The sequence below is a fragment of the Nematolebias whitei genome, chromosome 21, assembly GCF_014905685.2.
Source record: "Nematolebias whitei isolate Nwh7 chromosome 21, NemWhi1, whole genome shotgun sequence".
NCBI lineage: Eukaryota > Metazoa > Chordata > Actinopteri > Cyprinodontiformes > Rivulidae > Nematolebias > Nematolebias whitei.
Window position 1 is genome coordinate 20,982,633 of NC_056518.1, and position 26,784 is coordinate 21,009,416.

The following is a 26,784-nucleotide window of genomic DNA, read 5'->3' on the forward strand; positions in this document are numbered from 1 at the left end:
GCCTGAATGCCACACGTTATATTAATTTTGGATTTACGTTTTGTTCCAGGTTCCAAATCAGCACGAATATCGAAAAGTTTCCTTCAGGTCACACTCAACAATGTAGCCAGAAAGTGGTGCCCCACAGCAAGGCAGGGCCCTATTTACAAACCCACCAGATCAGAACTCAACCCAAAGTGCTCCTATAATCGGACTGGGTCCGTTTGGTGAGTCTTACCATCCAGTTCTACTTTTAGTGGGTTTCCAAAGAATAAACAGGCCTGAGAACCACATCACAGGCTGCTCGCTGTCATCGCTGGGTGAGTGTACCCAGTGGATGATGTGAGGGCGGAGGGACCGTGACACTGAGGTTCACGACTATTGCCCCCACCACCACCATCAGCATCCCCTGCCTGCTTTGGGTGTGGGTTTGATAGATCTGCTCCTGATCAGGTTCTGATCATTGAAATGTTTCATGGCGCCTTTATCTGAACCGTTGGTGTATTTGGTTGAAAGAAGAGGTCTGTCTGATTGTGCAATCACATTTTGCAGACTCATCAAATTTGAGCTGCAGTTAAAAACGTACATTTAAATTTGAGCCAGACTCGCTTGTGATCTTTTAAAATGGTCTGGATCAATATTCACTAGTTTCCATGTAAGTTTTTTTAGGGGTTTTTATTAATGCAAGCTACTTTTCCACTTTTTTCCCATTACAATACGTAATCGTTTTCAGGAGTGTTTGTTTGTAAAGCCACTTTTCTCTGACCCAGTCGTTGGGGAGCTTTTAAAATAAACCAGAATAAAGGCAGCGTTTGAAGACAGACATCATGAAATCCATATCATAGCTATCTGCATTAGTGCAATTAAAACTATAATAAATTTTATGAGGATATGGTGCTTAGTCCTTGAATGCTTCTTCTTGCAAATGTTTGTCTGATGGAACATGGTCTCCATGTGTATTAACAATATGTGTGCGTCCTCAGCTGTCTGTGTGCATCTCTGCAGAGGAGTAACTGAGATCTTAATGCCAGCTGTCAAAAAACATCAGTTTGTGTTTCTCTCGTTGTCCCTGGTGGATTCTGAAGGACTCAGTAGATCGTGTCCTGTGGAAAGCTTCTTGTATTTTTTTAATGGTTTGACATTTGCTTCCTGAATTTTGTAGATTTGATCTAATTTCATTAAATGTCACTGCAACATAAGCCTGATGAGTTGTGATGCTGAGGGACGTTTAGATTATTCTGATTCGCCTTGGTGCTCAACTCCACATCATTTGTTCCTTTAAAAGAATTCAAGCTCATCATGGTGGAAAAAGTCTAATTAAACATACAGTACATTATTATAAGACATGACTGCAAAATGTATCAGGCTTTAAATGTTCTTTTACAAATTATTGAGGCTGATTTTTGTGGCAAGGCTGTACAAGTCATCATCCATATGACATGTATGATCTTTGGGCTGCGCAGTGGAGCAGTACATTTTAGCTGCAGAGTCTAAAACAACTTTCAGAATGTTTTTTGTTTTCTATTTTTATTTCTGTAGTTTTCTTAATCCTAAAAACACTTGACCTTCACTGTTTTTGTTACTTCATTATCATCACCTTAAGAATGGAAAAGTAAAAAAAAAAAACAGATTACTGGAACACTTTGCCATCCTCTTTGTCCGTTTCAGCGTTTAGATTTTAACTTGAGGCTGGGTCAAAAACTGAAGAGACAGAGGATTTTCTTTTTTAAATAACTTTGCTAAATGTTTTTACATCTAAATAATAAGGGTCCGCGCTCTTAGGAGCAGCAGCAACGTGCACTCCGCCCATCTTTCAGACGACTGTAACTGTACAAACATAATCTCACTGTAACTCGGTGCACTGATAATATTAAAGCTTATTCTGATTCTCTTTTGGTTACATATCGGTATAAACAATGGTGCTTGAAAGTTTGCAAACCCTTTATAATTGTCCATATTTCTTCATAAATAGGACCTAAAATATCATCAGATTTTCACACAAGTCCTAAAAGTAGGTAAAGACAACCCTGTTAACTAAATGAGACAAAAATATTATACTTGGTCATTTATTTATTGAGGAAAATGATCCAATATTACATATTTTTGAGGAAATATTTTTTTTTAATCTGGCTTCATTTCTGATTAATTCAGTACATGTTTAAATTATAGTACAAGTTAACTTCTCTTCAATCTGAGATTCACATGGAGCTATTTAAAAAGGCGCAATAAATTTAGTAATGAAGCATCTGAATTAATCTGTGATTACATCAGCTTGAAAATTTCATAAATTTAGAATTTTTTTTTCCAATACCCCAAAGCTCTCAGTTTACTGGTCTGCCTATGTTCCAGTCCTCACCTACGGTCATGAAATGTAGCTCATGGCACCATCACAGAATAAGATCCAGGGTACAAATGACTAAGGAGTAGGTGGCCATGCTCAGCCTCAGAGATAAGATGAGGAGCTCCATCATCCAGTAGAGCTGCTGCTCCTCCTTGTTGAAAGGAGTCAACAAAAGGCAGTTCAGACTGACAGATGAATCCTGGGTATCTTTTAGGAGCATGTTCCACAGGAAGGAGACAGACATAAAACTCACTTGAGGACTCTGGATGGGGGATCCCCCAAAAGATTTGGAGTGTGTTGCTGTGGAAGGTGCAAATAGATGGATGTGGAACGAAATGTTCAGCTTTCCCTCCTGAACCTGCTGCCTCTGTGACACGACCAAAGAAAAGCAGCAGAAAATGGATGAATAGATTTACTTCAAAATCAATTACCAAATTTAAAATCGTACACAACATTTGTCTGTAAAATATGAAATGTAATAAACAACGAAACAGTGCGATTAAATTTAGCTCTTGAGTAAATATGTTCAATTTCTCCACCTTGTCTCTGGAGGATTGGAGAAGTGTCAGACACGCTTGGCATGTCTGGAAAAAGTCTTTAAGAGCCCCATTTACATTCAGCAGACAGAAATAAAAACCTATCTGGAGTTGTCCCCCAGCAGCCATTACGCTGCTCGCTTGATTCGGGAGAATTTAATAAACCCTCGGCTCTGCTCCGCACCTTTTCAAAAACGTAAGCGGAGAATTAAAGATGCATGAGATGAATGTGCTCTTTGTCTCCTCTGGTGACCACTGCATCTCAGCTCATCATGCTCACATAGTAATTAGGTGATGGGTTTGGAAATGTCATCAGTCATTTTAAAATATACTTTCAATGCCTTCAAGGATGTGAAACTGGGGCCTGACACTCTCATGACTTATTGGATGTGTACAGTAAAGCAGGGAACTAATCACAGGGGGTCAAACTAGAAAAATAGAGCACTTGAAGGTTCTTGAAAGCTAAAACAAAGTTTTGGGTACACAAATGAATTCTTGCCGTCATTAAAACTAAAACATTCACAGTGGAGAAAAGGCAACATGCAAATTTGTATGATCAAAATTGCTCAATGTGTTTCCTATTTTCTCGTCTGAACATCAAAATGGACAAAAATGACCGCCAATTGTGATGTGCTGACACGTTGTGTAATCAAAATTTGAGAACGAATCAGCCATCAGAGCAGCACAGGACCCAAAACCCAAACAGTCTGTACCCACTTACTGTTGTTTAAAAGTTTCTCCATAAACTTGTGTGCATAAACACTCTGACGCTAGAATATGATTTGGCTTTGAGGGGACTGGCACAAATGGCTTTGGTGGCTTACATCATGCCTGGGAGTCTAATCACAGACACTCCTGTCATATCAAGCAGAAAAAGTCCATTTCATAGAGAGCTGCGTTTCAACAAAAAGGAGAAAAAAGAGGAGGGAAGGGTAAACAAGCCCAGCGTTCCACAGCCACCGCAGAATTCATCATTCGCACAAAAAAGAAAAATACCTCAAGCCCAAAAGTAGAGCTAATTTAATCCGAGAGGAATAAAAACTCCATTTCATAGGAGTCGACCATTCAGAACACTCATATTTCCACTGAAGAGCAGAAACCCCCGGCTGAAACTCGAGCAGACACTTTTCGGAAGGAATGCATTCGGTGGGATGAGGGCTGAAGCTCGCCCTGTAATTTGTGAATGCGCAGAAAAGTGCGACGGCCGCAGTTTCTCCAAAGATAGATATCTTTGTCTTATGTCATCGCCGAACCTCAAAGTATTTCTAATTGGCCTTATGGCCCCCTTTTTTCCTCCCAAATGAATAACTACCCGTATCCAAAAGGGCTTATGTGTGCTCCGTCTGAAAATAGTCTGGGAGTTGACGCAAACTAATAGAGCGAATTCAGACAAAAACAAGATCTTTAAAGACAGCTCGATGCATCTGGGGCTGTTCCCAGCTTCAAAGTGACTTTTAAGTGGCACCGAAAGTCGTGTGGGTGGCGTTTAGATGCAGGTATGCATTGCAGACCCCAGAGGCTTCATGGTTTCTCTGCTAACGCTGATCATAGTCATATTAGTCGTTACATTCTGACTCATTACGCTTGAAAGGTTGAAGCGAACAGATAAAGGTGGAATCTTCTCATTGGTTCCTTTTTTTTTTGTTGTTTAGATCCCATCAGAATTTTAAAACGTTTGACATCATGCAGTAAACAATGATTTACTCTATTTCCCCCCTCCCTGAACGGTAAGAACCGTGCACGCCGAGGCCCTTTTGAGGTGGGTTTCACATATCCTCCAGGAGTTGTGTCTTGATTTCATGCTCAGCCCACTTGGATCATTAAAAATCGTTCAGGGGCACGGCGGGCTCCATCCTCAATGCCTGTGCGGCTGAAACTGTAGAAACTGTGTGTTGAAATGCAAAGGTCTAAATGTGACAGGCGCCCGGAGCGCACATTATGGCTGAGTGGGCTTTGAGCTGCATAATGTGGTCACGTATTAATAATGAACCGGAGCAGGATGACTAAAATATCACCAGCATTGTCACTGTCCCAGCTGAGCTGGACTTGAAATAGATGCTACATGACAGATGATCTGATTTTATTTTGAAATGAAAGTTGTAGCCATGATGATTGAAGCAAAAGTAAATAATTTGGTGCTTGGCCTGTTTTTTTTAATCAAAAGTGCTTAAATGAAATGGGGACAAATGTTTGTTTTGATGTCACACTTTAAAAAAATAAGAATTTATATATTTTTTTAACACTCAAGCTAAAGCAGTTTTTATGCCATAAGGATTTGTCTTGTAAAAAACTAAATTTATTTTACATTAAACCTCTTTATAGGAACAAGTGCACACAATTAAAGATTATCAGGGTGCTACAGAGTTTTAACATTTTATATTTAGGCAAGATGATGGAAAAAAAGAGCCAAAAGAGGAACCTAAATTATAGTTTTAGACTTAATAGATTAAGTAAACTGGGAAAATACAAGTTGTTTTTATTTGATCTGCCTTCATTTAGAGAAAAATGTGAGCATTAACAGCTTATTTGAGTAAAAGTTAAAGAATCTGAATTTTGCGTTTAATTTTGAAACCTCTTTTTTGTGCATGTCTCTGTCAAATTGCACCACTGATGAGAGGACACAATAAATTTATGTATTTATTTTTGTGCAACAACTTCAAAACCCATCTTGATTTTTTTTTTTTTAAATGAGCGGGAATTAACAATAACGTGACGAACGCACTTTAAGTGATCATTTTATTGTAAGATGGTCTGATTATTTTATCCAGATTTGCTGTGTTGCACCTGGCACGGCTCCAGAAAAAGTTTTAATCAATTCAGGTTCATAAATTCTCTCAGTGCTCAGCGGAAGGTGACGTTTTTAATTCAGTTAAATATTCTAACAATGCGTAAATGTTGCATTTTGAGTCAGAAATCTGACCTAAGACTTATCACGTGGCTCTAACGCGCAGACTTTTAATTAAATGAGCAAACAAAACCATTCATTTGTTGATTATTTGTCAACAATATTAGATTCAGGGGGTACGGCCTTAATTAGGGATCGAATATGGCAACAAAAATATCCCTGAAGAGGAATTAATTTAATCCCTCAGACAAATAAATTAAATTTTTTTAACCGTTTCTCCGCGCAAAGTTTAAAAAAAAAGATTAATGAAGTTTTTCTGCGTGTGAGCGTGCACGTCTGCTCAGACTGTCGGAGCTGATTGAAAAGACAAACGCGCCAACTAGTGTCAGAAAGGCGCATGGCTCCGAGTCTGCAGGGCGTGCTGTCACTTTATTAGTCAACTTTCTTTGTGCGTCTTTCTAATGAATTCAGCCTCAGGCACGCGCACACACACATTTATCACGGCTTCTTTTTGTGTTTGATGTGGAGAAAATAAAAAAATAAAAAACCCATTCTGCCGCTTGTTTAAATTTGACTATTTAATTCCTGATGAGTTAATTACCGAGATTAGAATCTGTCTCCAACCTCTAATTTCACTTGATGAATTCTCTTTTTAGTATTATTATTGTTATTATTTAGTCGGAGTGAAAGTATGGAGACGTGATGGCTTTTCGAGATGAATCTATGAAATTAAAACCACAGCCCATTCTTTGGAGATAAACTACAAACAGATCAAAAAATAAAACACAAAAAGGTCACGTGGTGTTTAATGGATTCTTGCGAAAACAGTCATTATTTGATTATTTTCCTTCATTTTAACACTTTAAAGCTCAAATTTTACACATCATCCAACTGCTTTAAAGGTAAAATCACCCCAAAGTCAATACAATAAACATGAATGCTGCTTATTTTTGTTTCATCTTCCTAAAATGTTCCATTTTCCCCTCACAGTGCCTCCTCATTTCTCTCCGCGGCGCGTAAAAGTCTCGTCCAAAGCGCACAAAAACACAGCAGATCAGAGATGGTTATCAATAATTCAGCTCGTGTGTGTGGATGCGTGTGTGTCTGTGTGAGAGACACAAACTGGGCAGAGCTCTAGAAAAGGAGCAGCGGGGTTTGATTGGTCTGCCAAAGCCCAGCCCCGCGCGCTCATTGGCTCCGATCAACCACTGAACGCTGAAATGAGTTAGGTGAAAGAATCTCGCGGCACTCTGCAGTGTGTTCGAGCTCACTGCTCCTTGTTGCGACTCTGCGCATGAAGGATAACTTGGTTTATTATTTTTTTTACAAGGGAAATCCAGCTGGAGCGACGGGATCGATCCAGCTCTTTGTTCCGGTTTTGGTTTTGGGAAACCGGGATCGGGTTGCAAGGACTTTTTTTTTTTTTTACGCACGAAACGAACCTGAACTTCAGCATCGACTTGACTCTTTATACTCAAGCTGAGAAATTCAGAGCTTTTATTCCAGATCTGAAGGAGGTTTGACTTTGACAGCTATTTTGGTTTTAGTTTTTTATTAGTATTGGGTTTTTTTTTAAAAGTTTAGCCAAAACATCCTTTAAACTGGATTGAACGATTTGCTTTGTATCGCGGCTGGATAAAGATTTTTTATTTTAAACTATCAGTAAATTATTTGGTTGAACCTGGATCTGACGTGAGGTCCAAAGCAGTTTGTGGTGTTGCTGTATTGTTTACACGCGGCTGGAAGTATTTAAGTGTGCGGTAGATGAGAGCGCAGATAGACATCCAGCCTCGCGCACGCTTTGGACAGCTTCGCTTTGCATGTTTTGTTGCAGAGGCACCAACCTTGATGTTCTCCAACTTTACGCATCATGAGCAGATGATCTAAAAGTCTCCACAGAGCTTAGTGCTTTTTGTTCAAGACTCTGCTGTGCGCCTTCACCTCCACCCTTTTACGCTCCTGAATTCAGCTGCGTCTGGAGCAAAGCAAAGAAAGAAAAAAGACTGAATAAACTGTTTTTTCCTCCAAAGAGTTCGGCTCTTCTCATACAACCCAGTCAGGTGGCACTGACCCCAGCTGTTGTGATGCATATTCCCGTAGAGCCGCCCACCACCAGACGGTTCACGCCGCCCTCCACGTCCTTCCCCTGCAGCAAGATTGGAGACGCCAACGGCTCCATGGCCACCCCGGGGCCTCTCAGATCCAGACCGGACACCAGGAACGTGGTGGACGTCCTCGCGGACCACGCCGGCGAGCTGGTCCGGACCGACAGCCCCAACTTCCTGTGCTCTGTCCTGCCATCTCACTGGCGCTGCAACAAGACGCTCCCCGTGGCTTTCAAGGCAAGACAGATGGCTTTCTAATCATTTGTGTTTTCTCTTTTATGATGCATAATGTCATTTAGATAGAAACAAATAATTTAATTCCATAAAATGGTTAAAGATTTGGACGCATCAGTCTGTCAAGCTTGTTTTAAGAGGAGCTGCAGAAGAACAGGAACAAAATGCTAAACAGTTTTATTTTAAAACTAATTTTTATGCTTTTTGTAACAGGACAGCTTTGTGTGGGTGTGCTGTTTTATTTATTTTTTTGTATTTCTCAACCATCTTAGATCTAAATTTGAAAAACGCTAAGAATAAAGACAAAAACAGGAAGCAGGGCATCGTATTTATATAAACACCGCACCTCCATCCATACAGAATTTATGCATCAATATTGCTGACATTGAAGGGAAACTGTAAAGACATTAAGTCCAATGAGAGCCGGTGCGGTTTTACGCGCGTCGTGCGCATCTGGTTCGGTGACCCGGAGTGACCGACCCACCTCCTGCTTGTCTCCCGCCGCGCAGGTCGTGGCTCTCGGAGACGTTCCGGACGGGACTCTGGTCACCGTGATGGCCGGGAACGACGAGAATTATTCGGCGGAGCTGAGGAACGCCTCGGCGGTGATGAAGAACCAGGTGGCGCGCTTCAACGACCTGCGCTTCGTGGGCAGGAGCGGACGAGGTGAGCCCTGAAAATCTCTTTCATCTGGGATTTATGCCGTGCTCTGTAAAATTAGGAAAAGTTTCAGATTTTAATCTTACCCATGAGCGCACTGACTGTTATTTATCTTTAAATTTATTAGTGAAAAGGATCAAATCTCGTATTTTTCCACAGACGCCAACAGGAAACTTGGACGGAAAACGCTCTGCAGAAATACATTTTTTTTAATGGTTTTGGTCAGATTTCTTTAATAGATCTGCAAATAATTTGGGTTTGGCTTTGCCAGCTCATCCCACACATCTGGCCTGCGTCACGGTGCGCGCACGCAACGTGTCTGTTTCATTTTCCTAATCCAGAAGGATAGAAATAATTACCCACGTGGTTCAAATAAAAATAAAAATAACAATAAAACCGCTTGGCAATTGATGTCCTGGGGCGATCTGTGGAATTATCCGTTCAGGGATGCAGGTTAAACTCTAAAAGGAGGTTTTAAATTGTTTTAAAGTGTTCATAAAGAGCCACGCATCAACAGGCCTGCATGCAGGATGTTGTGGTTGAAGCGCATCTGCTGACTGATTTTTTTTTTTTTTTTAATTATATTTCTTGAGTTCTGATCAAGTAAATCAAAACCTCCTAATGCCCAATTATATAAACTCGATTATTCTCAACTTGAAAATGATTTACAAGCCTTGTTGTTGTGAAACACTTATTTCGAAAATATATTTTTCGAAAATGTGAGATTACATTTGATGCGTAAAAGCGGTGCCAGGATTTAACAAACACATAAAATGTAGTTTAATTTTCATTTCTGCAGCTAACATTCTTTTCAGTCCTCCTACGCGGTTTGTTTTTTTTGCAGAGATGCCTCCATTATCTTTTTTCTTTCTTTCTCACAGCCATCAGGGCCGCGCGCTGCAGCCTTCCTCTTTCTGCAGATGTGAGAACGATTCTGTCTTGTTGAACATTTGCTGCAGGCCTATTTATTTAATCTGCAAGATATGATCGCAAAATACGAAATCAGACCCGCGGACAAACCTTAAAAGTGCTGAAAACTTTTTTTTTTTTCTTTTTTAATTGACAGAGAAAAAAAAGAAAGAAGACAAGATGAAAAAAAAAAAAAGTTGCAGAAAATGACGTTTTACAGAAGTTTTGATGTTTTGCTGCAGGAAAGAGCTTCACTCTGACCATCACAGTGTTCACCGGACCGCCACAAGTGGCCACCTACCACCGCGCCATCAAAGTCACCGTGGATGGACCCCGGGAACCGCGCAGTGAGTCCACGCAAGCGCACAAACATCCTATTTCTGTAACTTGCGCTGAGACGTGGAGTCCAAATGCATTTGATGCAGAAAAGTCAGAGCAGGTCTGAAATGTGTGGGTGTCCTGTTTATCACGAAATATCAGAAGCGCCAAAATCCTTTTTGTTTAATAAGATTTGTTTTGGGTTTAAGACTTTTTTTTTTATGTTAAGATTAAAAAAAAAAGAAGCTCTGGTTAAATGTGAGGTTAGTTTTCACAAAGGATGAAGTTAGAGAAGCTAAAACCGACGCATATTCAGGACCACTAAGAGGAGCAGAGAGAGTCTCCAAGCCACAAGTGGTTCAGGATTTGTGAAACCCTCTTCCTCTTCACAGCTTCCTCGGAGCTGGTCAAAGGGCTCTCACCTGCCTGACCACATGATTACCTCAGTGATGTAGTCCTGGCCCTGAAGCTGCTCACTGCTTTCTCATTTGGTTCAAGGCTCAGAATCAAGTGAGCTGCTGGAGGTTAAGTCTGTGAGGCTCAAAGATAGACGAGATGTGTAACGTTTCACGACCGTCTCCATGAAGGGGCTGTGTTTATGGAGACACTAAAAGGTCTCAGAGCACACAGCTTGTGTGGCGGTGGATACCGGGACAGGCTGGATTTAACCCAGTCAAAACAGAGCTCAGAGGAACATAGAGAGCAGGAGCGAGTGTCACATGAGAAGGGATATGGATGGCACGGAGAGACGAGGGTCATCGCGTCCCCCCCCCTCAGTCAGGCTGGATGCTATTTGTAGAGGTATAAAAGAGAGCTGTGACCGCAAAGGCAGAAAGGACTTAATAATAAATGCTGCATGTATGATTTCAATTTGATAGGCTTTTGCTTAACATAAAAACAGTTCCTACAAGGATATGTGTGTGAGTACACGTGTGTGCCAGTTTGAAATAACCATGCATATCAAAGTTGTCTCCTGTCTGTCCGTCAACACTTTGCGACTCCAGCGGAGGCGTCAGAGTGGCTCTAATGCTTTTACACTTGTGCTATAAAGTGACACTGTTAAATATATGCCAGAGGGAATTTAAGGCTCTATGAATCCACCAATTGCACCGAGTCAGGGGAGAAAATAAACGTTTGCATAATGTAAAAATGCATCCAGGTCACATTTCTGCATGCTCAACCTGCAAAACCCCATAACAGATGGGATGTGAGGCATTGCATTGGTGGAAACATTCAATCTTTTACACTAGCAGGGGAAATTACTTCAATATTTCCCAATAGAGTTTTGAAAAGGCAGCATATTTACACTGCCCTCCGTATTTTTGCTTAAAGTCTGTCGGATCTGAAGCCGAGATGACGCTTTGACCCACTGGCGTGCTAAAGAATTCACAACCTCCAAAATAGAAATCGCACGAGGCAGAATAAAAGAGCACTCATATTTAAAACAAGGAGCACATTTTAAGAGTCGTGTTCCAGCCCAGTGAACAAAAAGAGGAACACACGCTACTATTCAGATATTATAAAGCCCATTAAAAAATCTGATTCTTTTTTTTTTTTTTACCACAAGGCACTGCATTATATCAGCTGTCGAGCTAACGTAGACAGGCCCTGTTGCCAGCACACACACATAAAAGAAAATAAAAGCATATTCACGTTTTGAATCTCATCCTTTTTGGACAGTTATAGTAATATATTTATCTATGTGTATATATAAATTCCCAAATGAATTTTTATTGTTTACGATGTGGCCGTGCATCTGAGTACACTTGGATGGCGTTCTGCTCACCTGTCCACAGGCTGCATGCAGGGCCAGTCCTTTACAGACTGTTTGTGTAGGGGCTTCTGCATTTGCATGGCTGCTATCTGAGCCACGGTGGAGCTGGCACTAAATGGGAAGGGAGGAGGAGGTTTTTATTAATGTTTGCTGATCCAGTCAAGAGAACCTGATGGACAGGACTGCAACGGTGGCTCGCCTGGGGCGCTGTAACAAAGAGCGCCATGCCTTCTGAAAACACCTGAGCAGTAAGTTAGTCACACATAGTTGTATTTAATGTATTTTCACATGCGCAGACATGTGAATTAGATATAAATACACTCACAGGGGTGCTGCCCCTGAGTAGAAGGCATGTTCTGCTAAGTATTCTCGTCTTCTTTTCTGCTGATTTCCTCATCGCACATCCGGCACTCGTCATACCCCACCCCCCACCCTCCAACACACGCCACCTCCCCCAGATCTATCAGTCATGTTTTATTATCAGACTTCTGCTGAGCTCAAACTGGAAACTTAACGCTCGTAACTGTCGTTGACAGCTCTATCTGAGGAGCAGCCCTATCAGTGACTACTGTAACTTAGCAAAAAACACAAATGCATCAAATGCAACAAAAAAAAATAAAAGACTAAAGAGTGGATTTGCTTCCACACAGGAGTTGATCTCACCAAACAACCCTTTACTCATTTCACCTCTCACCCAAACTTTAACATGACATCAACCGTCACCTACAGAGGAGCGTTTTTATTTCTGTATCTGTTAACGTTAAATGGCCTCGTGAGAAGCGTCTCACGGTGGCCCAGGCGAGACCAAATTAGAGTCAGAATTGTACTGAGCTTGTGAAATTATATTCAGAAGTAACGTTTGCGTTTGGTGGGATGGGTGGAGGTCTCCATGTTGAATATAATACCCTTACAGAAACTGTGTAAACATTTCATTAAAAACATGCAAACGATTACAGAAAATGTAAAATATCATTTATTTTCTCTAATTAATACTTGACGCTTGTGCGTTTATCACATCAATGACGAACCTTAACCGTTGTTTTGAATGCATTGGTGAAATTTTACAATCAGCGGAGTGAAACGCTCACTCTAACGTGGCACGTTGTCTCATGATACTCGAAAATGATACTCATGAATGGGTCCTGACCGCTAACATCATCACACAGTGTATGTAATACCTGCATGCATCAAGATAAAGGGGATACACTTCACTACCCAAAGGCCTACACAGCTACCAAAATCACAAGCACCGTCGTGTTTTGTTGCTCTATTTACTCGTCTGGGTGTGTTCGCTCAGCACCAGGAGGAGAATGATGGGCGTGGGGTGGGGGGCATGTTCGAGCTGGCGGGTTGCTTTTATTTGCATTTGGCACACAGACTGTACAAAGTATGCAAATAGACAAACAATGACATTTGCTGTGTTATTTTTCCTGTGATATTGCAGTCTCTCTGCAAGGTAAACAAAAAGGTCGCATGCGTGTGGACGCATTTGCGTGTGCGTGTGCTCATGCACCTGCCAGGTGCATCTCTTTAAAAAAATCGGCCCCCGCCTAGCCACGCCCATGCTTCACAAATCACATGAAAGGCTGCCCCTTGGTGCGAATTGCTCTCTCAAAGGCAACTTTGATGTTTGAAAGAGGAGCCGGGCGTCTTTGAAAGAAAGGCCTACAGGTGTATTAGTGCCAGGGGAGGGGGAAAACAGTGGCATGTGTGACTCTGGGTGCTTTCCTGACTACTAAAGGCTCTTTATTAATTCTCCATCTATAACCTGGAGAAATAGTGGCCTGAGCGTGCACACAATCGCTCATATTCTCAACAGCAGAACTCGTGACCCCCTAGTTTATGATTTGGTTGAGGAGATGGTCTTCCCCCGATGCCGCACTGACAGACGATAATAAAAATAAAGACACATTTAATGACTTCTTAAATGAAAACGACAGGATAACGACTGGAAGTTGTCAGCTGCAGCATCTTTTCTCCCTGGGGTCACTTCTGACAAATCATGCACAGCCCCCGCAATTGGAAATAGAGCAAATATTGGCCAGCTGATGAATCCACCGGATTGCGGCGATGCGTGCTGATTAGAGTCGGGCCTTGTGCTGGAATGAAACATTCACCACGCTTCTGAGGTTTAAGGCTTGTGATGGGATCCTCCTGTCATTAATTTTCGAATGCCACTTTTTTTATGACCGTTGGTTGCTGTCAGACACATCAAAACAACGTGAACAAGTTTTGTGTGGGTGGATGTGCGCGTAAAAGTAAATAAAAGGGCTGCGATGGAGGCTCTTTGACCACTGTTCCCACCTTAACCACATCTAGAAGCTTTGAGGCCAATTCCCTTTGCGGGCGACGCACGTATTCACACGCAGCTGTTTCTAATCCCACTTTAGCTTTTGTGCTCGGGTTTTTCTATGAAAGCAGATGTAATTGGTATAAGCACCTCAGATGCAATAGAAAAAAAAGAAAATATAGCAGTTGGTCTAATTTTTCTCTGTCGCTGCATGCATCAGCGTCACTGCACAAGTTTCTGCTAAAAACGAGGAAAAAGAAGATCATTGTGTTTAACAGCAGCTCAATGCCTCCTCCTCCAGGCTAGCTGATGACTGTCAGAGGCACACGCACAATAGCTTGGAGGATGAAATAAATGCTCTCTCTTTTTTCCACCCAGATAAAAAAAAATTATCCACCCTATATCTGCTGACGCCAGTAAGAACACCAGGACACATTAAAAATTACCTAATTATTTACAGCAAAACCTCAGAAGGTACTTTTTTCACACTGGTGATGCAAGCAGAGGATAGTTTCTGAGAATTGGATGAGAAGCTCAGTCAGCCTCTGCTCACCCCTTTATCCCCCCCCCCCCCCACGCTGAACTCACCAGCCAAGCGTCTTTCCTGTTTACCCACCTATGAAGGGAAGTAAATGCCCACTCTGTGCGCGCTCACTCTTCCTTCTGCACACTGACCCATACAGGAGGGAGCCATTACGACCTTTCAGCTGTAATTCAATAAAAGTTCTGATCTGCGTTTAGAAATAAATAAACGCTCCACGAATAGAGGAATATTTTTTTACGCTGCTGCGTTATGACAATAAACCGTTTTCTGTGCTGGGACAGTGGGCACAGGGGCGGTTTGTGGGGATGAGGCACCTGCTGGTTACTGGAAAAGACGGTGTGTGCCACCACACTGCGGTTTGGATATTTATTTCTCCAGGCCTTAAATAATGGGCGCAGCAAGGTCTTTCTTTTTGAGTCCAAATGCGGAGAAGGTTGTAATCCTCGTGGTAAACAGAGAGAAGCCTTGGCTCTTCAAAACAAACTGAAGTCGCTGCAAAAACAGGAGAGGTCAGCCTCGGCATGGCTGCCGCAGCCCACTGACAGCACGACAATTTCAGAGAAAGCGCTGAAAGTGAAATGCGTGGAACTCGGTAGAAAATTCACACTGTTTGTTTTTTTTTTGTTGCATTTCTCACATTTCCTTTGACGCGCCTGGGATATCGGTTGTAGTTCTGTGGAACCCTGCGAGAGCGAGTGGGCCTTTGGGGGCCAATGCACTTGTTTTTGCACGATATTGTGAGCGATCTAGAGTGCACAGAGGTGTGAACACGAAGCCGTTTGACACATCTGCTGGCGTCACATTGATGTATGTGACAGCAACAGCTTGCTTTCCTTTCTCACAGCTCTGCCAGGACCCCACCTTCCCCCCAGTACCTCGCTGCTGCTTGCAACCTGAAAACATGCAAACTTAAACACACATGCACATAGATATTCACAACAAGCCTATTCACCTTTAGAGCTAAAATAACACACTAACAGCAGCGTATTGCTTTTAATTTGAGCTGTCACTGTAGCCAAATGGGCCTTCTGTGCTAGACGAAGCCAGAGCGGCAGCAGAAGCTGCACTAAATCTGCAAAGTCTGCAGGCAAGCAGCCAAATGGCCTGAAAAACAGCCTCACTTATATCACCCTGCAACACGCATCAGTTCTAGTAGAAGACAGTTACACACACACACATGCACACATGCAGACGTTAGAGATTTGCTACATAAAAGAGAGATGATTGCTCTCAACTTGGTACGGGTCCTTCTGTATTGTTAAAGAATCCGGGTACATTGGGCCTTATAAGCACCCCTGCAAACCCCCCCCCCCCCCCCCTTCCAACAACAGCCTGCCTAAACCTGCCTTGTTGTAGGTCTGTCCTTGTGTGGTGCTGCTTCTGTCACACGCACATGCACACACACAAAACACTTTATCCCCCTTATCAGAAAAGGAAGGCTGCAGTCTTTGCTCAAACAGTCTCATGAAGCAACTTCCGCTGTGAGCAGCTTGTTTTCAGGCCTGCGAGGGGGATTTTCACACTGCTGATGTCCCCAGAGACAGGCTGCTGCTTCTGCCTGAGACACCCCGCAACCCCCCCCCCCCCCCCCCAGCTGTGGCCGGCTAAAGAGGGTGAACTCCAGATAAAAGCATACCAAAACTTTTGTTGACCTCCTTCAAAAAGACCATATAGCATTTACGCAAAACCCCTTCTTGCCGCCGCATTCAGGCTGCTGTTTATGATAAAGACTTCCACTCAGTAAATACTGTGTGCATTCCATCCATGATAATATGGTGACAGGAATTCATACTGAAAGCGCTGCAAGACAGCAATGTAAATTAATTTAAAGCGGTGTGATGTCTGTGTGTGGCTAGCATCGACTCATTTAGGCCCAGACGAGACAGCCACAATCACCAACCAAGGGTAAAACCCACATCCCTCAGGGTCAGCCTCAAAACAAGAACTTTGATTTGCCCCACTGTAAATACTCGTTGGTGTGATTGGTGGCCTTGGAAAGCATTGTGCCAAACAGCCTGTGCAGAGATGTTTTTTGAGCTCGCGTCTGTAATAGAACAAAAAGGGAAGTACGAGAGAGAATGGCGGAAAGCAGCGAGATGGGAACAAGCACGTAAAGGGAGGGGGTGGCAGAATCAGGTCCGCTAGAGAGGAGGAAGAGGAAGACAGGTGTACACTTTGCTCAACAGATGTTGAAACATCTTCACTGTCTGTTGAGAGCAAGCGGAAGTTTGCACGCGTGCAAGTAGGTCCCAAAGCAGCATGTGCTCAACTGTCGCCCCACATCTCGCTGTCAGGTCTGAAAACTAGATAAGGATGCAGAGCGCTTGTTTTCTCAAGGTTTCAACACTTAATTTTCAGTGCAGTAACTCGTCCCCCCAGGATAGTAGAGCTATTATTTATTTATTTTAACAACAAAACAAAAAAAAGCACAGACAAGTATATTTTAAATTGATTTTCAGAAGAAAAGCAGCTGCCATTCATTAGTTTTCATATTAAACTTGGCATGTTCGCCACACAGCCTGAACATTTTTTTTGCTTGTAATCCTACACCACACAAAGCTTCACAATCCAGACATAGTTCTCAGAGAAGTGCAATCCCTGCAAATTTTAGTTTTATCAGAGGCCCTATCCAGTCCATTTATATGGCGAATACCAATATTTACACTTCAAATACGTTCAGCGCAGGTTTAGTTTGCAGCCAAAGCACGTCTTGCCCTTTGCTGTTCAGATCGTGTCAGTCAGACTCTTCTCAAAATGAGCTCGTGTTTATTGTTCCACAGAGGCGAGCGTACGTTTCTTTATTTTTAACCGAGTCTGTGAAACAAAGGAAAGAAGCTGAAAAAAGTTGGAGGTGAAGACAAAGAAGTGAGTCTTCATGGGTGATCAGATTGTGCTGAAGTCCTGGCAGTCACCTCGTTGAGCAAACACCGTCTCTGCGTTGGGCTGATATGGGTTTTGTGGAGGGCAGGCTGGGTGGATTTTTGCTGTCCATGTGGTTGGGCCTTCCCTCAGACTCCGAGCGCGTGAAAAATTTACTTTCACTTTACTTGCCTCGTCTCCGCTGCTTGAAAACACAGGAGGAAAAAAAGAGCAGAGCAACTCGTTGAGTTACTCTGCAACAATTATAAGACACTATGAGGAAATAAAAGCACATTTACACAGGGAAAACAAAGCAGGGCTGGGAACGGCACACCCATTTCTTCAAAACACAGCCGTCGCCTCTCAGTACAGCGTTATTACCAGACATTTTATATCAAGCATTTTATTTATTCCTTATACGCTTCCATAATGCTTTTAGTTGATGCGACCACTACCCTGAGAGGAGGCTAGTAAATCTACAACCCTTTATCGTCCATTTTCAACTCTGGATGCATATCGAGCTCTGCTGTTTAGGCCTCACATGTGCATTGGCTCCCATCTCCCAGCTCTATTTTGTGGTTATGATATCATAGATAGAAAAAAAAACAAGGACATTCTCTTCTAAGTGCACCCTGACACATTAAATATTCATCTGACCACGAAAACCCCTCTGAAATGGGGCTGGCGTGGAGCTCTGGCACCCCTCTGGCCCTCCGCCCGGCAGAGTCGAAGTCAAATAATGGCGGTCGGACCCGACGTATCGCGGCTGCAGCCAGGGTCAAGTGGCTAACGAGTGGTCGTATTAAGACAGAGTTAAACTATGTTAAATTGAACACTCTTCTGTCAGTAAAAAAAATAAAAACAGCTGGTAAAAGGGTTGTTTTGAATCACATATTTTAACAGACAATAAAAAAGTGATAAAAATTATTATAACTATTAAAAAAGGTGTTCAAATCACTTTATAAGGATGACAAGGAGTGTATTTTTAAATGCAAATTAAAAAAAAAAAAAAAAAGAGGAAAAACAGAAGAAAGGGGGGGAAACAGGGGTTTTAAGTTGCCTCCCATTTAATCAGTGGTGTTAATGGCAACTGTGGGTTCCGGGTTAATAGGCTCCAGGTCTTGTTCGAAAAACATCACCCTCTCACATCCCACTAAACCCTGCTGGAAGCTGTGAACAGTGTGTCGCTACATGCTGTGTGCGTGTGTCCGTGCCAGCTGGAACTGGGCCACAGGATCTGCAGCTCGAGTGTGTTTGTGGGCGACTGAATGATCACTTTCATCTCTAAAGAGCCAATTCATCTTAGACCACCACTGGATACAGAAAAACTGACCAATTATCATTTTTTTCCCTCTCTGTGGTGTCTGCTTTTTTCCTCTAACCAGAGAGCAGTGGGATGTATCGTTTCCCTGACCTCAGCCCTTTGAGGTGGTGTAAATCTCTTAATAACTACACAAGGACACATATAGGGGCTATATTTGGAGGGCTGCTACCCTTGGCCGGCCCTGCTCCTGGCCTGGGACAGTAGCCGCAGTGTCTGCGTGGGCGCTGTTTGAGTGTGTGTGCGAGAGGCAGGAAAAACGCCGGCCTCCATTCCTTCCATCCCGGTTTAAAGACAAGACGAATAAAGAGATTTCACAGGGAGCGCAGAGTTAAAACTGCCCAGATATTCCTGAGTAATTGCACCAACCGGGGCTGGTGGAAACGCACAAAAACACTCACTGTCTCTTCTTTTGGTGTCATAATGTTCAGGAAAACAAACAGCCTGAGCAGCAACAGAAGCGCCGTTTCTGCTGATGCAGATTAGTCATAACGGAGTGTCTCTCACATGTATAAAGTTCAAGGCAACTGATCAGTAGCTGTGAATAAACAGAATGGGGGGGGGGTTGTGCCTCTCAGCAGAAAGAGCTCCGATTTAAGTGTTTCAGATGTGTTTGAGGGGGAGGGCGGCGTCAAAGCGTGATATTTCTATATGGTTTATAAGGGGAAGATGGATGAGAGGCGGTGGGCACAAACAAATGGACAGAGCGGTAAACGGGAGGAAACTTTACCCATGGGTCAGCCTCCGAGGGAAGATATATTGCCCATGGGTCAGTGGAGAGAAAGGACCGGCAAAATCCATATTGGTCCGTCTGCCTTGCCCCCTTTATATAGTGATAAAATATTCAAATCCAGCCATTACTTCACATTAGGCTACTCTGTAGAGATGCCAGGGAGAAAACCACAGAACGTATACATGTCGGTTGACACACGGTTTGGGTGCATTGATAGTTACATTAAAATCTCTTCCTCCCATTAGAGGCATCCGGACTCATGTCTGACGTTTAAGGTGTGTTCACATGTAAAGTACGTGCATGTGTGTCTACATGAAAGAGTTGTTTTTTTTCTGACCATTTCCCTGAACAGTACCCCAGTGATAGTGTTGCTTTCTCAAAGTTAGTTTTTCCACACACAAACGCCTCTGTTTCGCTGTTTTCTCTCTGTTATGTTTTAAAACTGATGACTATAAGGTCTGGTAGGCTTGTCGGGGTGTTTCCTTTTGACTAAGTGCTGTGTCAGTCCGACCTGAGTTCGTGTTTGTGTGGGTCCGTGTGCATGGGAGGGAGAGGGGGTTGTAATTGGGAGCAGATACAGTCACTGAAAAGCAAAACGACAAGATAAAGATCACCTAACCTCATCGCTTCACAGAGGCGCCTGATCCAGTAACTCGCACTTTATTAGACTGCAGTTTCAGGGAAAACAACATTCCTCAAGCAATTATTTTCAGCCACTTATGCTATCGTTATCTGTGGGTGACGTGGCAGCAGGTGCAGCTTGAGCAACATTTAGTGTCTAGCCAATGTATTTCAAGGTCTGCTGACGTTCTAATAATATTTTTGTGCTTGGAAGCTGAAAACACGGCGATGATGGCTTCCTCTTTACGAGTTTACCCTGTTGAGCGATGTTGGAACTATTTTTTTTTAACATGAATTGTAGTTAAGACATAACAATCTCAAATTTAAGTACCGTATTTCTTGGAGTATAAGTCGCATCAGTCAAATAAAAGCATAATAAAGAGGAAAAAACATAAGTTGCTTCGGCGTATACGTCGCGTTTATTATGCGTCACCGCTAACTCCACGGGAAACGTGGGTCGATGTCGTGCTAAAAATCGATTGGCAGCCTCACGGGAGGACTCGCTGTTGCAGTTCTTCGAAATTTAACAAGATTAACACTTAAAAACAATTATTTGTTTGCTTGACATTATGGCAAAGATGTGCCTCATTTTAACTTTTTCCTTAATAAATGCACTTTAATGGTGAATGTTTGGCGAGGGGGAGGCGGTACAGGAACAACATACGCCTACTGGTAGTTGTCAAAAGCCTAGACGGCCCTCTCGCGCCTCTAGCTGCTGCAAATGTTAATGTTTACTCTGGTTCATGTCAGTGTGAATGAACATTTAAAGTGTTGCGTTAAACATATAAGTCAAAGGATTGGCAAGTATATGGAAAAAAACTGCGACTTACAACGGAAAATACGGTAACAGATTTAAACTAATGCTGAGGTTTATTGTGCTAATAGCATTTCCTTTACTTCTCAACTTCCTGTTTTGATCTTTCAGGGCACAGAGTGAAGCTAGAAGACCCCCAGAAGATGCAGTTTTCTGACAGGCTGTCGGAGATCGAACGCTACCACCAGCGAACGATGCGGATAGGCCCAGTGAACAACAATCCTCGCCCGCTTCACCAAACACACCTCGGCACCACACAAGGTGAGGATCACAGACAACCTCTTTGAAATCAAACCGCAGCAGCGCTCGCGTTGGCCTTACTTTGACGGGCTTTGATTAAAATGAGCACATGTGGTTTTATTTGGCCAGAAGGAACCTGTAAGACAAATTTCAGTTTGAGTCAAACCAAATGTCTCGTGTATGTTTACTTTATGATGCATGCTGCTCCATTAATCTGAGTTCTTAGCTGTACGAGGGGAAGCTCATGTCAGCTTTGTCCCTCCACACCTTGTGCTGACGGGTCCGAGCCCCACAGAGCGAGGGGCAGAATCCCCTGCCAGGTGGCACGCCGAGCACTGCCAGCTGAGTTTGGCAACTGCGCACCTCACATTACAGCCTCGGGAATGTAACAGCCGCCTGCTACCTTGGCAGTCACGTCACTCTCGCTGGTCGAATGTGCGGGGGTGGGCGGGTGGAGAGAGGTAGGAAGGCTGTGACTTACACAGAAGTGGTGTGATGGAAGGCGAAGGCCTTGTTTTTACGCATGTGTGCATGCTGCGAACAGCTGCGTGGGCGAGAATGAGTCTTCACTCCACATCATCGTGTGTCAGAAGAGATTTAACGGAATATCTGGAAACATCCACACATCTACCGTACACCCCACCCGCCCACTCTAATGATTCTCATTACCTTTGTAAGAGTGTGTTGCTGCTTATAGGAAGGCTTGTTTGGGAGCGTTGAGCCATGCGTGGGTGCAGCTCTATCACAGCCGTACACTGTTTGGCCATGTTCTTAGCTTAGCCAGCGCTGAGTCACCACTATGGACCTATCTAACAGCTGACTGCTGGGAACACTGGGTCTTTTACTCAGCTCCCTCATGTCCTTACATTCTGTTGATACCCATTTTGTCCCTTTGCACAGCTCGTACCACATTAAAACCACTCCAGCCATTTCAGGAACATCAACGACCCATAAACTGAAAACAAACAGTGCCGACATTCAACACAACGCTGCCGCTATGACGATAATTTTCTGACGGCTCAGAGTTTGGCATCGGCCCTGCTTGTCTGCTAGTAAAAAAAAAAAAATAAAAGCCCCCTGCAGCTAAGCTTTAACTGGAAGCTTTGAGATTCTGAGGCCGGCCTTGAACGTGTGGGTTGCGCTCCGATCGTCAGGGAGAGAGGCGTACAGACACGGCCCAGACAGCAGACGAGGAGTTCTGCTCTTGTCTGCCTTGCACAGGATTAAAGCAGGAATTAGAGCATCATAGGCTTTCAAGGCTTCAAAGGACAGCGGTGTTGCAACACACACATGCACGGTGCACAAAGGAGAGCCGACATAACATGTTAACATCAGCTGGAAGTGTCAGAGACGTTAGGGGCCTTGAGATTCACGTTACAGCTGCTGGTGACTGCGGGCTGTCTTTAAAATGTGTGTGTGTTGAGGCAGAGGAGGGGACGGACCATAAAAACCACACACCTTAATCTGTGGTATTAGCGTCGTGACGACATACCGCAGGGCAGGAGTGGTAAAATAATTAAATAACCGAGCAGTTTGTCTGTGCGCAACATCCAGCAGAATTAGAAGCAAAGCTGCAACAAAAATAGACTTGTTGCAATAAATCCCGTTCAGAGACACAGGGAGGTGTTTACATATCAACAGCACACACGTCTCTGCTTTTTAAAGCCTCGCCAGGGACCGTTGTACTTTTGCAGATACTTTAAAATCGCCAGGCCTGTTTGTTTGAGCTTTGCTTGGCGATGGATCACCCCATCAACACGTTATAATTAAATGGATCTCGCTCTTACAAAAGATGTTTTCCATTAACCACCATTTCCCCCCTCGAGATCGAGCGGGGGAAAAAAGTTACCTCTCCCTTAAGCCTTCTTGCTTAATTTTGTTGTCTGAGCCATGAAATAAGTGTCTGTTTTGTTGTCAACAGAACACGTCTGCAGACATCTGCTCAACAACATCGAAATCCTAACACGGGAATTGCAGCACAGACACACAAACACACACTCTTTCACACACAGACACACTTTAGTGTTGCAAGTTTTCTGCGAGACAGACGGGGTAATTAAGAGCTCATTACCGTGCATGCAGTGACAGGATTCCTGCACGCTGGCAGACGCTACATTCGCTGCTTGTTTTTGTTCGTCGGTGGCCACAGGTAAGCCTGCTAGACATGTGGAATGATTCTCAGCCAGGGTGGAGTGTGTGTGTGTGTGTGTGTAGGTGCTCAAAAACGTGTGGTTCACCTAGTTCAGTCAAGCAAATCTGACACTCAGACAATCAAACGCTAAATTGTTATTCTGGTTTTCAAAACCTCGAGCGAGATACATGTGTATACTGCATGTGGCTGTGGGTGGCATCTTTTTTTTGTTGTTTGCTTCTCTGATACAGTGTTAGTTCATCCTTGAACATCCGACTGGGACAATGTTTTTCGTGTGTATGCACAGGTTTTTCAGTCGAAAGGCGAGCAAAAGCGCGACTCAAGGCTTGATTTGCCTGAAAGGGGAAAAGTGGAAAACAGGTTTCAGTTTTGCCTTAATCCATCTGAACGCAAACAAAACCCAACAAGCTCCTGGCAGAGCCTCTAACAGACAGCCGAGAAGAAAGACGCTCTTTCAACTTCAATGTGTTTTAACTGTTAGGGGGGGGGGGGGGGGGGGGGGGAAAAAAAAGGAAATGCAGCGCCAATTTAATCGTCTGAATAGAGAGTTCTGGCACTTTTGAGGTGGTGTCATTTAACATGTTATTTGTTCCAACACCTGTGTGCCCCCCACCCCCCTAACTTCTGAAGATGAATATCAGACATTATAGCATAATGTTTCACCATCGGTGCTTTGATGAGGGCTTAAAAGAGTGTATTCCTCTGATTATTTGACAAATGCGGTGATTGGAAAATCTTGCAGAAATGAAATATTCTGCTTTTCATTTGTCAAATTTAACTCGTTGTTTATCCTGTAAATTCCACATTTTGATGTATGACACTTAATACGAATGTTGCTACCTTTGGCTTCATCTTACTCGGCTGGCACACAGCTGCTGCAGCTGTGCCTTTGCAGACTTGTTCAGTATCTCTTCACGTCATGGCTTCTTGGCCTGGACTTGACTTGAGAAGGTCTTAACGCAGCCCGCCTCGTCCACAGTGACCACACTGTTTACTCCGCATAAACAAGCTGGTCGGACCCCCAGGTTCAAGACGGCACTCCGCTGCTGCCTTGGCTGAGAGGAGCGCACTAATACACACATCTAGTGACACGATCAGCCAATTAAAAGCAGGAGTGGGACAGGAAATTAGTGCCGTTAGGTAGCAGCGGTAGTCATTTGACTGTGGCTGTCATGGGAGGGCCATTATTATACTGATTTTTGCCAAACCCAAGCAAGAAACTGATGTTTTATATATAAAAAAGGGAATTTAGAGCCATCTTTAAGACATTCTGTTTTACTTCTGCACTGTACAATTTACATAATGTGCCAGTGGCTACCACAGACTTTATTTGTCATAGTGCCTGAAAGCTTCATGTGGTTAGTCTGTTTGTGGTGCCGGGATGAATCATTAAATCTGAACATGTTTCTGATCTTTAACGAAAAAAAATCTTTTGAAGCCCCCTCCTTGGTGAAAAACAAAGAAAATGAGAAGTGAGAGCAAGACTTTTTTTTTTTTAAACAAACTCAACTGTTTGTGTAAGTTATAATTTCACATCAGAGAAAGGCTGAGTTTTACATTTCAGCAATTATAGAAACTACATGTGTGCCATGAACAGTCTCTATTGAGTCTGGGGAGAGGGGAAGGGCGGGCGGGCGGACGGACGGCGAGCTCTCAAAGAGAACATAGGATTTTTCAGCCCACGTGTTTGTTTTTGCTCACGTTATAAGTGAGGGCTCAAAAGACATATCAAATGTCCCACATAGCTGAGCCAAGGCCGTGTTCCTCCCCTCTCTAACACGCTCCCTCTTCTCTTTGCTTTCCTCGCTGGCGTCTTTCTTTCTTGTCTTCCTCGCCTTCTCTCTCATTCTGTCCCCTTTGCGACGCCTAAGGCCTGAGCGAAACAGGAAGCCAGCATAAGGGCCGGCATTCACTGTGTCTCAATGACACGCTTCATTACGACAGGCGCATTACATGTCTCACAGGCGTCGCTAGATCTGGAGCCACAAGGATGGATGCCATTTTGGCTCCGACATCATCTCATCCTTCCCTTTCATCTGCACGTGCACTTCAAAAGCAGAGCATGTGTTTTGTTTGTGTCTTCTCCTCCCTCCACCCCCAAAAAAACTATGCTGGAACCAACTTGATGACGCAGTCGCCACTTCTTCCCATTTCCAGTCCATGCCTTCCACGCTCCTCAGCTCCGCCCAGGAGGCTGGTCCTCTTATTAACAGGGGTAATCTGTGCCTCTGGTATTGATGCTGTGCGCTTGCCAATCAAAATATTTGAAGGAAATGTTTATTTTCTTGAGCGAATCGCACCAGCTGCTTGCAAGCTTTTCTGAATGAGGCCATTTATGCGTAAGAATTTGCCATTGTGAGGCGTAGTGCAGGACCTCTCGGTGACTGAGTGCTGATTTGGACATTTGCAAAGGAAGTGGAGGAGCTCCAGGGGAAGCAAAGATTATACACAAGCTGAACCCAGTGTGGCTATATGTGAAAAACCCAACACCACCCCCTTCACTGCTTTTAGCATCCTTCTAATAGCCACAGCGAGTGGTTTGGGGTTTATTGTACCGTATATTGTGGTACACCACCACCCCAAAAATAAATCTTTTTAATAAAAAGCAGGTTTTTGTTGTCAGGATAATATATTCCACACATTTGGTTACAGGTTACTGTCGAACATATGTGCTGAAACTGCTTAAATCCACAGAGCTCTGTGCTGGTTGTCTTGTAGCAAATGCACCGTCTCAGACCTTGAACAAACATCCAATTGTTTGTGTCAAACTTGCTGCGGTGTGACCGTAGAGTGTGAAGCAGGGTCCCACGCGTTGAGCCAGCAGCTCCTTGACCTTCCTTCACTTCCTGACCGCTCTGCTGGACAGGCTACCTATATGCTTCACAGATCTTGCCTACTCTGGAGTCTCGCCTGAAAGGCCCAAAAATACCTCGTATGCACCCGTCAAGCATGTTTTTCCAAGCCTGGTCTCACTGTGGTGAGAAACCCACCCCTTCTCTTCCCAGTCTTCACTGCTTCGTCAGCAGAGGCCAACCAGTGACAGAAACAAACATGTCAAACCCACCAGATGTCAAGACAGTTTTGAGCAGTTTGTCATTAGATTAGGTTTTAAGTTCCCCAAGGAGAATGTGAACCAAAACTATACAACCCACTTATAAACTAATGGGCTAAAATTCACATTTCTGCTAATAAATGTCATTTACCGTATTTTCCGGCATATAAGTCAAAGGTTTTGCATAAAATTGTCAGTCCTGCGACTTATACGCCAAAGTGACTTATATGCGGGGTTTTTTTTCCCATATTCATAACAATGTTTGACTGACGCTTTAAATGTCTAAGAACTGCAACAGCAAGCCCTCCCGTGTGCGCTCACTTCACGCTGGAGATCTAGTGGCTCCAGCTGCGATGGATGGATGGTTGGATGAATGAATGGATGGATGGATGGATGGATGGATGGATGGATGGATGGATGGATGGATGGATGGATGGATGGATGGATGGATGGATGG

The 26,784-nt window shown here is 43.5% G+C and overlaps 1 protein-coding gene across 1 annotated transcript in view; it reads left to right on the top strand.

Annotated features, from left to right (window-relative positions):
• Window positions 1–7,728: 7,728 nt before the first annotated feature.
• The window catches only part of runx3 (RUNX family transcription factor 3), a 23,839-nt gene continuing 4,783 nt past the window's right edge, over window positions 7,729–26,784 (top strand). Inside the window, exons 1-4 of the mRNA XM_037694984.1 lie at window positions 7,729–8,043; window positions 8,550–8,706; window positions 9,852–9,956; window positions 20,995–21,144. Coding sequence (XP_037550912.1) covers window positions 7,786–8,043; window positions 8,550–8,706; window positions 9,852–9,956; window positions 20,995–21,144 — 670 coding nt within the window. The 5' untranslated portion in view covers window positions 7,729–7,785. The remainder of the gene's footprint in view (window positions 8,044–8,549; window positions 8,707–9,851; window positions 9,957–20,994; window positions 21,145–26,784) is intronic.